The 13170-nt window shown below is 47.0% G+C and overlaps 1 protein-coding gene across 1 annotated transcript in view; it reads right to left on the bottom strand.

Annotated features, from left to right (window-relative positions):
* Positions 1 to 363: 363 nt before the first annotated feature.
* Positions 364 to 13170, bottom strand: part of DBH (dopamine beta-hydroxylase) — a 33709-nt gene continuing 20902 nt past the window's right edge. Inside the window, exons 7-12 of the mRNA XM_066579745.1 lie at positions 9114 to 9257; positions 8653 to 8691; positions 6063 to 6122; positions 5335 to 5462; positions 3044 to 3203; positions 364 to 498 (exon numbers count right to left, since the gene is read on the bottom strand). Of these exons, the coding sequence (XP_066435842.1) occupies positions 364 to 498; positions 3044 to 3203; positions 5335 to 5462; positions 6063 to 6122; positions 8653 to 8691; positions 9114 to 9257 (666 nt within the window). The remainder of the gene's footprint in view (positions 499 to 3043; positions 3204 to 5334; positions 5463 to 6062; positions 6123 to 8652; positions 8692 to 9113; positions 9258 to 13170) is intronic.

The following is a 13170-nucleotide window of genomic DNA, read 5'->3' as shown; positions in this document are numbered from 1 at the left end:
CTTGCACCATTGTAGATGGGACTATGCATTTTCCTTAAGAGAACTTGCCAGACATTTTCAGGATGAATGAAGGGAAATACCAGCCAAAGTTCATTAGTGGAAAGTATGCTACAGAGAGTATCCGATGTCAATAGGGCCAAAAAAGACCCACTAAGCATTAACATATGGGAATAAATACTGCTCATGATTCTTGCTCAGTTGTCCAATTACTCTTGGTAGGACAGTGTAGCTTTCCTACAAGTCAATGTACCTTCTAATAGGTGGCGCTACTGAGGCATTGTGAACCGTACCACTCCCGACCCACAGCAAAAACTTTGTAATACAGGAAGAAAGGAGAATTTTGTTGAATTGCATTTAATGTTCTCAATGATATCCCAAATTCTTTATATCCACAAGCGCGGGTCCTGTAGGCTCAGAGTCACCTCGTGGCGGGCAGCTTGTGGCCGTTGGTGGCAAGGCTTGTTTAATTACTGGCAATGGCTGCCTCTCCCACTCACCCTGAAAGATATGTAAAGATCGGTCAGAACAGCCGCCGATATTCAAGAATCGGGCCAGATGTCTCTAGCACTGGGTTTCGATAGTAGGGACAGCGATATAATCAAAAGGGTCCAATATGAAGATCAAAATGCCCCTCTTGATAGCGGCACTTGACTACACCAACACTACCACCCTTCCTCTACCCTCAAGACGTTGGCCAACAACGCTTCCCATCACCTTGAGCCCAATGGATCATAGAGGGAGTGGAAGAAATGAGCACTAGGACTGGATAACAAAAGCCTTCTGCCCTTCGCTGTGGCGCCCCCGCTCTTCTGTGTACGTCACTGCCGGCACCCCGTGTATAATATCTATATTTATTCAGGGTCAGTCACCCAGTTAAATCCCCACAGATTTCGCAGCTATTTTTCAATAGACCTTCTTCTTTCTTCCCCGTGCAGCACGAAATCTGTCATTCAGCTTCCTACAAACACCTTCCCACAGAGCGGAGAGAAAGCCGAGAGAGAAAATACGATTTCAATTCTATGGCAAGTCAAAAAAGAAAAACCCGAGAGTACTCAAAAATTCCGCCTCCTCCTCAGAGCGAGCGGAGGGGTGGCGGTGGGGCTCGTGTTTATTCCATCTCACTAGCAGCGTGGGTGAGCGGCGCATTAGTAGTGTTTATCCCAAAAAGATTACTTGTTCCTTCCCCGTGGGAAAACATTTCTCCCAGTTCAGAGCGAAAACAAAGCCATATTCACAGGCGAACGGAGAAAAGTGCAGTATAGGACCGCGCCGCGTACAGATTAGGGAATTATAGGTTTCTGTGTCGCACGGTCTACAAAACGAGGGGTTTCAAGAGCCGGATCCTTCTATACACCTCTCTCTATATATAATTTGTATTCTTCTGCGCTCTTTAAGAAACGCGTGGGAGGAAGGCACGCTTACAGTAACCAGAGGCTCAATGCACGGAAAAGCTACTAAATGAACACTTCAACTTGAATGCCAATTCCAGAGTCCCCCCACGGTTGTGGAGGCTCATTGGCTTCCTTATATGTGGGGGATTTAGCTATTTCTTCAGGGGTGTAGCTATAGTATAGGAGGTTGTATAGGGTCCCGGTGTCTGAGGGGGACGAAGACTTCTCTGTCCCATAAGTGGATTGTGGTATTTTACTTAGGGGGTCTTGTGATAGATTTTACATTGGGGCCATGGAGCTTTAAAAGGGTTGTAGCAAGATTCCAAGTATCCCCAGTATAGGGGATAGCTTGCTGATCACTGCGGGTCTCACTACTGAGATCCCCACCGATCTTGAGAATGGGACTCCCTCTTCGTTCCTTCAAACTGCAGTGGGGCGATTTAATGGAGCGCTGGTTGCACAAGCACGCTGACTCTCCATTCACTTTCTATGGGGCTGCAGAGATAGCCCAGTGGCACCCCACTTGGTTATTTCTGTCAGCTCCATTGAAATAAATAGAAGACCGACCATAAGCACTCGGCCAGCGCTCCATTCAGTCTGACATCACTGTGGGGGAAGAAGTGGGCATCCCATTCTCGAGATTGTCAGGGGTGTCAGTGGTGAGACCCCTACCGATCAAGTTATCCCCTATCCCGTGGATAGGCGATAACTTGTATTCTTGGAACAACAGCTTTAAAGGGGTTTCCTAGGCATTTATGATTGGTAGGTCATCAATAGTTGATTGGCTGGGGTTCGGCACTCTACAACCCTGCCGGTCAGGTGATCCTCCGGCCCACTGGGGCCGAACCTCCACATTGGTGGTCAAGGCTAGAAGTGTAATAGATGGTTCCATTTTCATTGAAATTAATAGGAGAAATGCCTTCTATTACACTTCTGACTCCGACCACAATGCAGAGGTCCGACCCCGCTGCGCTGACAGCAGTCGAAGGATTACCTGATCTACAGGGATGCAGAGCGACGAACACCTGCCAACAACTATTGAAGACAGACTTGGTAAGCCCTGTGGGTGTAGTTTTGATCTCTGCTTTATGGTTACTGCAGAGCCAAGACCAGAAATGGCTAAAGAGACTGCCACCCACCACTCCCCGGCCCAGTAAATGAGACCGGTAAGCTCAGTAGTCCTCTGGTCCCGAAATGCCAACCTTCGGGCCTATTGCCAGAGGTGCCTGCAGGTGCCATATTACACCAACAAGTCAAGTGGGCCAATAATTTCCCAGGTTTACCAGAGCTGACATCAACCTCGCACATGACTACATTGTGTCGTCAAAGTTACTGTCGCTTTAACATGAGGCTCCTGGGCCCCAGTACCCGGGCTCCCCCAACAACCACGTGCCAGTTATAATACTGGTGTCTTCTTATGTGGCAGATAGTTTGAACCCCCTCAAACATTTGGCCCCTCGGGCATCTCCTCTCTTCATACATCTTGCATGACCAAGTTTTGTGGTTTCCTTGAGTTATAATGGAGCCAAGATGTTGTACCCTCTACTGTTGCCCCATGTTCGTTCCTTCCGTGCTTCTGTTATCAGACCCCCAGGATCTCATCTTGACTTCTGACCTAGAACACAGAACATCTATTACCTCCTAATACTCACCGGGAACCTCACAGCGGAGGATTTGTTACAATGCATGGAGATGGGAGAATAACTATACAAGGAATCCAGGACTTCAGTGGTGAAGGAATTCCACGGGACCTCGTTGAACTGCTCGGTGACAGCTGCCTGTGGACATGTGCAGACCTCCTCACCGCCGAATCTACGGGAAGAACAGCTGTTATTGGGGCGACCCTGGCCAGCAAGCCATGTAGGACACTATGGTTATGTTCCAACAATGGGGCAGTGTTCTGTACATGACCCGTGACCTGCCACATGTCCCCGTCACTAGGGAAGGCACTCACATGGATGCTTATAAATGGCGTTGTTCCCACAAGGAAGAGGCTGGAGTAGGTCACTTATTTTGGGGAGAGAAAAAAAAGCTGAGAAATACTTGCAGAGGACATGTGAGTTTAGGTCAATAGGCTGCAGCAATGGTTATGTAGAACAGTAAGTGCGGAACAGTCTCCAGGGGGCGCTGCGGAGACATAGAATTGGGACCAGAGTTGGGGATCATTCCCATCTGCATGGAAGCTCTTGTTTGGAGCCTCCACTGCAGATCTCTGTCAAAATGCAGGATGAAATAACACCGCTTGCAGAGCGATCTCATCCGGGAAAATGCCAGAGGGCACGACGGAAGCCGGACAAACCCCAGCAAAGTCAACGGGGTCGGTTCGTTTGCATCACATGACGGATCCATTCCAGGCAGGGATTCCGTTTTCCTGCTCCTGTGATGCAAAAGGAATCAATAAACGCTGATGCCAACGAGCCGTTAGGCAGAAGATGTAGTTGCATAAGGTGAAAATGTCTTAAAGCGGTAATTACTGGGGGTCGCACCTTTTATTAACTCCCCATCACCTTATGGTGTAACATATAGTGCTCAAATACATCAAGTATGGGATCAGGGGTGAAAGTCCATCGGGGTCATTGACACCCTTTGCCATAGTTACAAGTGATACATACTCCAAAGGTTAGCCCTGGTAGAGCCTTCAGCTGCTATCCGATTGGCTACTTGGTGTTTTAGCCCCACCCCTACAGATATCTTTCTTAATCACCTGCCAATTCTGCAATATGATAGAACACCAAGTAGCCAATCTCCACCCCTGCAGATAGCTTTCTCACTTGTCATCAATGCTGTGATTTGATTGGCTGCTTGGTGTTCTGTCATGGCACATGGCACTGCCCACACATCAGCTGCTGGAGCCACAGTTGGGCCTCGTCGTCATTCACGCACTGCATACTGTGCTCAGTCCTCTGCTGCATCTGTTGTATGCCTGTAGGGTGCGCACACGATCCCCCCTCTCTTTTAAAGGGCTCCCTTGACCTTTTCCCCTCCAGTCCTGCAGCAGCACTTACTATATTAGGAATCCACATCCTAGGGTTGACACCTAAGCAACTGGTTCCTATCCACTGTGACAGAGCCCCTGTCAATGTTGTTTCGGGTTCTGACCCCAGCCTGGTTTTGTCACTTCTGTGCTCCTCCAGCTATATTTTTGCACTACATTATTTGCCTGCGGCCTCCCCGATCTTTGCCTGGATATCGTCATTGAAGTTGAGCTGCTAACCCCAAGCAATGCTAGTTATACGGGCAAGACTCTGTTCACACCATCAGGTACCATGCCTGTGCAGTGGCAGCACTATCTATGTAAGTGATGGCTTGGGGGTCCCACAGCGAAGGCCAAGTCCTGCTTAGAGGGGTCAAGGGTGAAAACCGGGGTTCCTAGATGCGGTCTCCATTAATAGTCCAAAGTCAAATCAGTGTGTGGCAAGGTGGATCCACATACGCCTGTCTAACATGTTACATCCCCGATCCTGCAAATATCTTTCTTACTTGCCTGTCATAAATCATGTGATTTGATGGCTACTTGGTGTTCTATCCCCACCCCTGCGGATATCTTTCTTACTCCCATGTTACTCTTTAGAGTTCATTGGCTACTTGGTTTCTAACCCCGCCTCTGCAGATATCTTTCTTACTATCCTGCTGCCAATCCTGTGATTTGACTTGTGTTCTATTCTCATCTGAGCAAATATCTTTCATACTCACCTATCATAAATCCTGCAGATAGTTTTATTACTCACCTGTCATCAATCCTGTAAAATTAATTGGCTACTTGGTGTTCTAACCATACTCCTGCAAATATCTTACCTGCCATAAATCCTGTGATCTGATTGGCTACTTGGTGTTCTCTCTCCTCCCCTGCAGATGTCTTTCTTGCTTATCTGTCATGAAGCCTGTGACTTGATTGGCTAGTTGATGATCTGGCCCCGCCCCTGCAGATCTCTTTCTTACTCACCTGTTTACAAGGTTAAAGTACTTCTTCAGATATCCTGGATCCACATTGCTCTTGCACAGTTCTAACTCAGTGCGGGGGTAATAATGTATATAGTTCACACACATCTCATCTGTAATGCTGAAGCCGCCCTACAAAAAAAATAAATAGTATTATTTTTAACAAATCCAATAGACGGAGCTGACAAAAAAAGGACTTATGTATATAATTAAGAGGCCTCCAGCATTTAGGGGCTACTACTTTGGCCCACCACACATCATGGTGCCATCCATACTATTATTGGGTCACTGTATAGCACTGTAATACTGTAGGTACACATTCTTTACACTACGTGGGCGCTATATGACAGTATGATGTGGATGCTATACAGTAATGTTATCTTTTCATGGCGTGACACCATTATATAGGTACTTTAGGGCTGTTTATATTGTTTAGGTACATCTTTTTCCTCCACACACCTTGGTCCAGCCATGAAAGGAATACAACCCTAAGCACGAATAAGCCACAGATAGAAAAAGATGAAGAGACTGGATGACATAAAAGATGGGAATTACTGCGCTATCTCCCATAGTAAAGGTTCACCGAGTGAAGGAAACTTAGCGATGCCAGCCGGCAGTTAAGCTTATGTAATCCCGAATTACTCCAACATTAGTAGCTCCCGGAATGGGATGGGGCACCTGGGGAGCTCTACAAGAAACGTTTTAAGACGCAGGCATTATGCGAACTCTTACCAGCGTTACTCTGCTTCTGTCTTCTGTGTTGTAAGAGCATCTCGTTACCAGCAAATCCCCCTGTGAGCCCAAAAGCAGAACGCATTTAGTTACTGCTGCTTTTTATGGCCTCTTATCACAAGGAAAAGGTTAATTCAAGAACACACGTGTGACATAACTAAACTCTACCACTTCAGGAAACTCAGCTGTGGGTGGCCGCTGACAACTCCATAATGCTAGCCAATTGTGCATACTGGGGCCCCTACTTCCAATGGTGGTTATGGGGCCCTTGGAGAAAGAGACCCCCATTATAATTGGTTCCATATATCTCCCATCGTATTGGATGGTCAGAACTGTTCAGGACCCTACTCTGAGCGACTGCATTGTTCGCACACAAGGAGGTTGGGGAATTGCCCCAAGGGTCATGGAAGTGTGTTGAGGTGAAAGCGGTCTGGGTATGGTTTTCTGGCTTGGTTTCCTATTCCCAATCATTTGTTTTACAGACTTGTTAAAAAGTCGTAGATTGATTTGAAGGGATGCTGCCATCCAATAGGTGGCGCTGCAGAGGTATTGTTCCATCTTCCTCATTTGCATAAATTACCCAGAGGAGCATGCATGGTCTTATAAGTCTCCTCACTCAACTCTCAGGTGTCTTCTTACACCCCTTCTGGGTGCTCTCCTTGGGGAGAGACGATGTAATCCTCTGACTCACTCACCCCCTAGGTGTCTCCACACACTTTTCGGGTGCTCTCCTTAAGGAGAGACGACACCGCTCCTGATTGATTCACATAGACACAGCGTTGCATTGCCATGCATCGTCTGATTTCTCATCCGTGAATCAGGAATCGCACATGCCATGAGTTTGTGCATAGTCTCATACGCCTATACTGGGGTATAAGCTGTCGGTGCACATGGCCCCAAATACACTAGTGGGGCCCTAATAATGGCGGAGCTGTGAGGCAGCTCTGCGGCAGGAGTAGGAGTCGTCCCTCTTCCGCCCCGTATATGATGAGCACATTCTCAGTAGTGATTACACCGCTGTGACCTTGATTTCATAGCACACGCAGCGGCGTCGGAGATGTGGGAGCGCGTCGTGCGCATCACGGGTATTGATTTCTGGAGAAGCTGGGAAAATTGGATTATTAGATTAATAAAGAAATAACTTCCCCGCTCCTCATCCATCCAGGCGGATACAGTGAGGAGGTGGAGGAGACGAGGCTGAAGGTTAATGAGGGGAAGCATCACATGGAGTTAAGACTGACTACAAGCCATAGGATTTGGGAAATAAGATGAGTTATTGACTTGGGGGTCTGTTTTCTTAAAGGGATTGTACCAAGATTTCAAGTTATCCCCTATCCAGAGGATAGGGGATAACTTGCTAATTGGTGGGGGTCTCACCGCTAAGACCCCCACCGATCTGGAGAACGGGACTCTTGTGTCCCACTCTCCTGTCACTGCGGGGGTCACTTCTTTCCCCGCAGTAACGTAGCTCTGAATGGAGTGCTGCCAAGCATGTGCAGTCAGCGCTCCATTTGTTTCAATGGGGTCGACGGAAATAGTTGAGCAGCACCCGCTCGGGTATCTCAGCAGCTTCATTGAAAGTGAATAGAAGTGCTAGAAGTCACTCAGCTGGTGTAGCTTGGTTGTTACCAACGTGGAAGAAGGCCAACACCTGCCGTGCAGGTGTTGGTACCTGAGCCCGCTCCATATAGACCCTGTGCACACCTGATGTACATGTATGCCGTATGTTGTCAAGGGGTTAAAGAATAAGGCTAGGGCTACAAAGTAACTTTTGGCCGCAACCGGGTTAAGCGACCAAAGATCGCTTTTTAGCCCTGCAACCTCGCACTCTCATTGAAGTCATTGACGTCACGGTGCGACCATGTATTGCAGGTTGTCCAACCTCGACAACCTGCATTATATGGATCATTAAAGGGGTATTCTGGGACTTTTACTACTGATGGCCTATCCTCACGACAGGTCATTGATAGTTGATCAGTGGAGGTCCCTGCCGATCAGTTGACAGCACAGCGAAGCCGACCCTTTACAACACTGGTCATAGCCGGAAGAAGTGTAATAGAAGTCATTACTGAAACCTCGCACTCTCATTGAAGTCATTGAGGTCACGGTGCAAGTCGGATCGACCATGGATTGCAGGTTGTCCAACCTCGAAGGAGACCCGCGGTCACGCCGGCACCATCATCCAGATTATGTATACAGAAATGCAGCTGTAATCGGTTTGTGTGAAACTGGCGGAATAGAGATGATAGATTTGGCCGGTGTCTCCTGTTGCCTATCATTTGACATGGGCTGATCTGCAATACCACTTACAGCCCGCGGCCAAGAGTGGTGCTGTTGGGATCTATTCACACTTTTTGTATTTGTAGTGTATGTTGGAAGTATACAGATGTAGCGATTGCCAAATGAACATTCGGCGCTACATGTTTTCAACAGGCCGAACATTTCTACATTAAGAGGATGCCTTTGACATTAGGACACTACTGGAATACATTGGAATTCAAGATGCCCACCGTTTCGGTTTTGTAACAGAACTTTTAGTGATTTAGGGTCCTACTTTGATACTTAATTTCAGACCTTGAAGTTCACTTACCGGTAAGACGCTGACTGGCTTCTTCAGCATCCTGATCTCCTGTGGGGGGGGGGGGGGGGGGGGGGAATACAAAAATGGACATATAAGTATTGGATCATTAAAGGGGTCTTCCGGGACTTTTACTGCTGATGGCCTATCCTCACGATAGGTCATTGATAGCTGATCAGTGTGCATACACATCCTAGAGGGGGACGGTGCTACTGCCTTGGATACAATGTACAGGGGGCTTGGAACTCATGTTGGCCCTTTGTCTATGGCCGGTAGGAACCTAGAAATGGCACCTCCTCTCCACATACACTGAAAGACTGGAGTGCCCTTCTGTCCTTGCAAGAGGGGTGAAGAGGGGTCTTCCAGGATTAAGGGATGTTGATATGAATTAGTACCAGAATGGGGGCCTATTCTGCTTGTGGGTACAGGCCTCCCCCTTCTGTATGGACACCCCAGTTCCAGACACTCCTCACCTGAAAGTGTGGGCTGAAATGCTTATCTTGATTCACAATGGCAATTTCCCTTCCGTCCCGCACCATCACGGTGGTCACCGCTCGCCCCGTTAAATGCGTGTGAAGCTGAGAAGCAAATATGTGAATCCCGCCTGAAGGAAGAGCCTGCAACACAACGCACATGGGTGTTTTATACACAGGGATGTGGCGGGGCGTCTGCATGAGCCCTTCTGCGACCCTTAACTGTCAGAATAGTCTGGCACCCAGTGATCCAAAATCAGTAACAACCCCCCCCCCCCCCCGCCATGTGCCACTTGTAAAATTGGTGTAGTAAAGGGGTCATTAAGCCTCCCCCTTAGACCCCAAGGGCCGGGGCTACTGCTGCCTCTGCATCACCTATAGTGGTGCCTCCTATAGCTTTACCCCAAAGCTGCGCCCCTCGTGTCACACGGCCCTAAACACCTGACTATAATTATGAACTTAATCCAGAAAACTAATCCTTGAAATGCGCGTGTTTTCTCTGCGCTCCTCCATAATTAATACATCCCAGCTTCCTGTAAATGTCTCTTCTGCATGAGAGGACAAAGCAGGACGGAGGAGACGATGGAAGATACCGAAACCCTCTTTCCAGAAAATAACTGTCAAACAAAGATACAGCCACTTATACCATCCGGCAAAACCTGCGGAACCGCCTGCCAGGGCCAGCACCCATCTATCTATCTATCTATCTATCTATCTCATATCTATCTATCTCATATCTGTCTCTCTCATATCTATCCAATATCTATCTCACTATCCCATAACTGTCTCTCTTATATCGATCTACATCTCTAGCTATCTTAGATCTATCTATCTCATATCTCTCTTATATCTATCTATCTTTCTTTCTTATCTCTCATCACTATCTATCTCTCTTATATTGGTCTATATTTCTCATATCTGTTTATCTTTCTCATATCGATCTCGCCAACTATCTCATATCTATCTATGTATATGATATCTCTCTCTAGCTATCTATGTAACTCTCTCATATCTATCTATCTATCTAATATCTATCTATCTCATATCGTCTATCTCATATCTATCCAATATCTATCTATCTCATATCTATCTATCTATCTATCTCATATCTATCCAATATCTATCTATCTCACTATCTCTCATCTGTCTTTCTCATCTATCTTTCTTATATCTGTCTCTCTTATATCTATCGCCCTCTCTAGCTATCTTATATCTATCTATTTCATATATCTCTCTCTCATATCTATCTATCTTTCTTATCTCTCTAATCCCTATCGATGTATCTCATATTTATCTACCGTATGTACCTCATATCTGTCTCTCTAGCTATCTGATATCTATCTTTCTTATATCTTGTATCTATCTATGTATCTCATATCTGTCTCTCTCTCATATTGGTCTATATTTCTCATATCTGTTTATCGTTCTCATATCTCTCTCTTATTTCTATCTCTCCAACTATCTCATATCTATCTATGTATATGATATCTCTCTCTAGCTATCTATGTAACTCTCTCATATTTATCTCTCTATTTTATATCTATATCTCAAATCTCTCATCTATCTATCTATCTATCTATCACATCTCTCCCATATCTCTCTCTCTCATATCTCTCTTTCCCATATCTAGCTCTCTCTCTCATCGCTCGCCTTAGACATACTTAGACTGCGACTCTCTATTTGAAGCTCTGGAATAATAATGAAATATCGGCGAAGTGCCTGATGAGAGCGGTATTGTGTGAGTCCGTAGTTGGGGAAGGCTTACTCTTGTATTTTTAGCATTACAGCTGAGCTCATTTGCCACTCTGCAGGCCACAATGTCCATGAATTCGACCCCTGAGCAAGAAAACATTGTACCAAGCAAATTGTAGGCAGAAAAAGGACGGCAGCCTGGTGGTCCCCAGGTGTGGGAAGAGAAGGACATTAGTGACAATTCAGTGGTACTCTAAAAACAATCTGCCCCCGCTCCCCGCACACCAGATAGACCGGCTAGACCCTTCACGGTACATCTCACCTGAATAATTCATAGAAAATTCCAGTGTACCTTGAAAGAACGTGTCAAGTAAAAGTCTGGATGGTGTAAGTGTCTACACACATCTGGGAAGAGACTATGTCAGGATAACAAGTTCAAGTCCTCCAGCCTGAGGGCAGGTAAGAGAGCCTTACTTGTACTTGCTATGGCCCTACGTGGGCACCAGGTCCTTGGGTTAACTGCTGGCACAATGTATTATAAGATGAATACGACAAGGTGCTTCAGTAATCCAGGGGCGAGAATAGGCAAAGGCAGAGGAGGCATAGATACCTTCTTCCCTGCTTTGAAGGGTCGTAATAAGGCCACACTGTGATGATGTCTTCCGATTGCAGGTTTCAATTTCCCTACAGCGCACCCGCAGGGGAAATGTAGCATTACACAGTTCCTACTGAAATCAATGGCCTGTCTGGGTAACACATGAATGTGCCTGCTTCTCCATAGTCCTTTGTAGCTGTTCTACTCAGGCTAATAGAAGAGGTCGCCTCTCTGTTACCTCAACTAGAGAGCCCTTTAATTAAAATTCATGAAGTATCAGGCCTGAGTAGTTAAAACATGACAGTTTAGGCAATGCATTTTGAAGGCCATCCAGCCCAGCGGTGCCATCAAAAGAGGTGCCGTCCCCATTTGACTTGCATATACAGGCCTGTTCCTGCATGTTATAAACTACTCTGAAAATACTAATGTTCATAATCGCCCAATCAGGGATGTAGCAATAGGCGATACTGAGGGTACCATTGCATCGAGGCCTGGTGCCTGGGGGGGTTTGAAACAGACAACATGCCACTTAGGAGAAATCAGTCATACAAATTACAAATGATGATTGGCGGTGCCCTTTGAAATTTTTACATGGAGCCCAATTACAGCTTTGCCCCTAATTGCAGCCTCAGGTATGCAGTTGTGGGAGTGCGTGTGCAACATAAGGGAGTAAGCGAAGCATGGGGGTATAAGCGAAGCGTGGGGGTATACGTGAAGCGTGGGGGTATACGTGAAGCGTGGGGGTATACGTGAAGCGTGGGGGTATACGTGAAGCGTGGGGGTATACGTGAAGCGTGGGGGTATACGTGAAGCGTGGGGGTATACGTGAAGCGTGAGGGAATAAGAGAAGCGTGGGGGTATAAGTGAAGCGTGGGGGTATAAGTGAAGCGTGGGGGTATAAGTGAAGCGTGGGGGTATAAGTGAAGCGTGGGGGTATAAGTGAAGCGTGGGGGTATAAGTGAAGCGTGAGGGTATAAGAGAAGCGTGGGGGTATAAGAGAAGCGTGGGGGTATAAGAGAAGCGTGGGGGTGGAAGTGAAGCGTGGGGGTATAAGTGAAGCGTGGGGGTATAAGTGAAGCGTGGGGGTATAAGTGAAGCGTGGGGGTATAAGTGAAGCGTGGGGGTATAAGTGAAGCGTGGGGGTATAAGTAAAGCGTGGGGGTATAAGTAAAGCGTGGGGGTATAAGTAAAGCGTGGGGGTATAAGTGAAGCATGAGGGTATAAGTGAAGCATGAGGGTATAAGTGAAGCATGAGGGTATAAGTGAAGCATGAGGGTATAAGTGAAGCGTGGGGGTGGAAGTGAAGCGTGGGGGTGGAAGTGAAGCGTGGGGGTGGAAGTGAAGCGTGGGGGTGGAAGTGAAGCGTGGGGGTGGAAGTGAAGCGTGGGGGTTTTAAATGAAGCGTGGGGGTTTTAAATGAAGCGTGGGGGTATAAGTGAAGCGTGGGGGTATAAGTGAAGCGTGGGGGTATAAGTGAAGCGTGGGGGTATAAGTGAAGCGTGGGGGTATAAGTGAAGCGTGGGGGTATAAGTGAAGCATGAGGGTATAAGTGAAGCATGAGGGTATAAGTGAAGCATGAGGGTATAAGTGAGGCGTGGAGTATAAGTGAAGCGTGGGGGTATAAGTGAAGCGTGGGGGTGTAAGTGAAGCGTGGGGGTGTAAGTGAAGCCTGGGGGTATAAGTGAAGCGTGGAGGTTTTAAATGAAGCGTGGGGGTATAAGTGAAGTGTGGGGGTATAAGTGAAGCGTGGGGGTTTTAAATGAAGCGTGG

This window comes from Eleutherodactylus coqui, chromosome 10 (genome assembly GCF_035609145.1).
Source record: "Eleutherodactylus coqui strain aEleCoq1 chromosome 10, aEleCoq1.hap1, whole genome shotgun sequence".
Lineage (NCBI taxonomy): Eukaryota > Metazoa > Chordata > Amphibia > Anura > Eleutherodactylidae > Eleutherodactylus > Eleutherodactylus coqui.
Note: the sequence above shows the minus strand (reverse complement) of the source record. Positions and strands in the feature narration are given on the sequence as shown.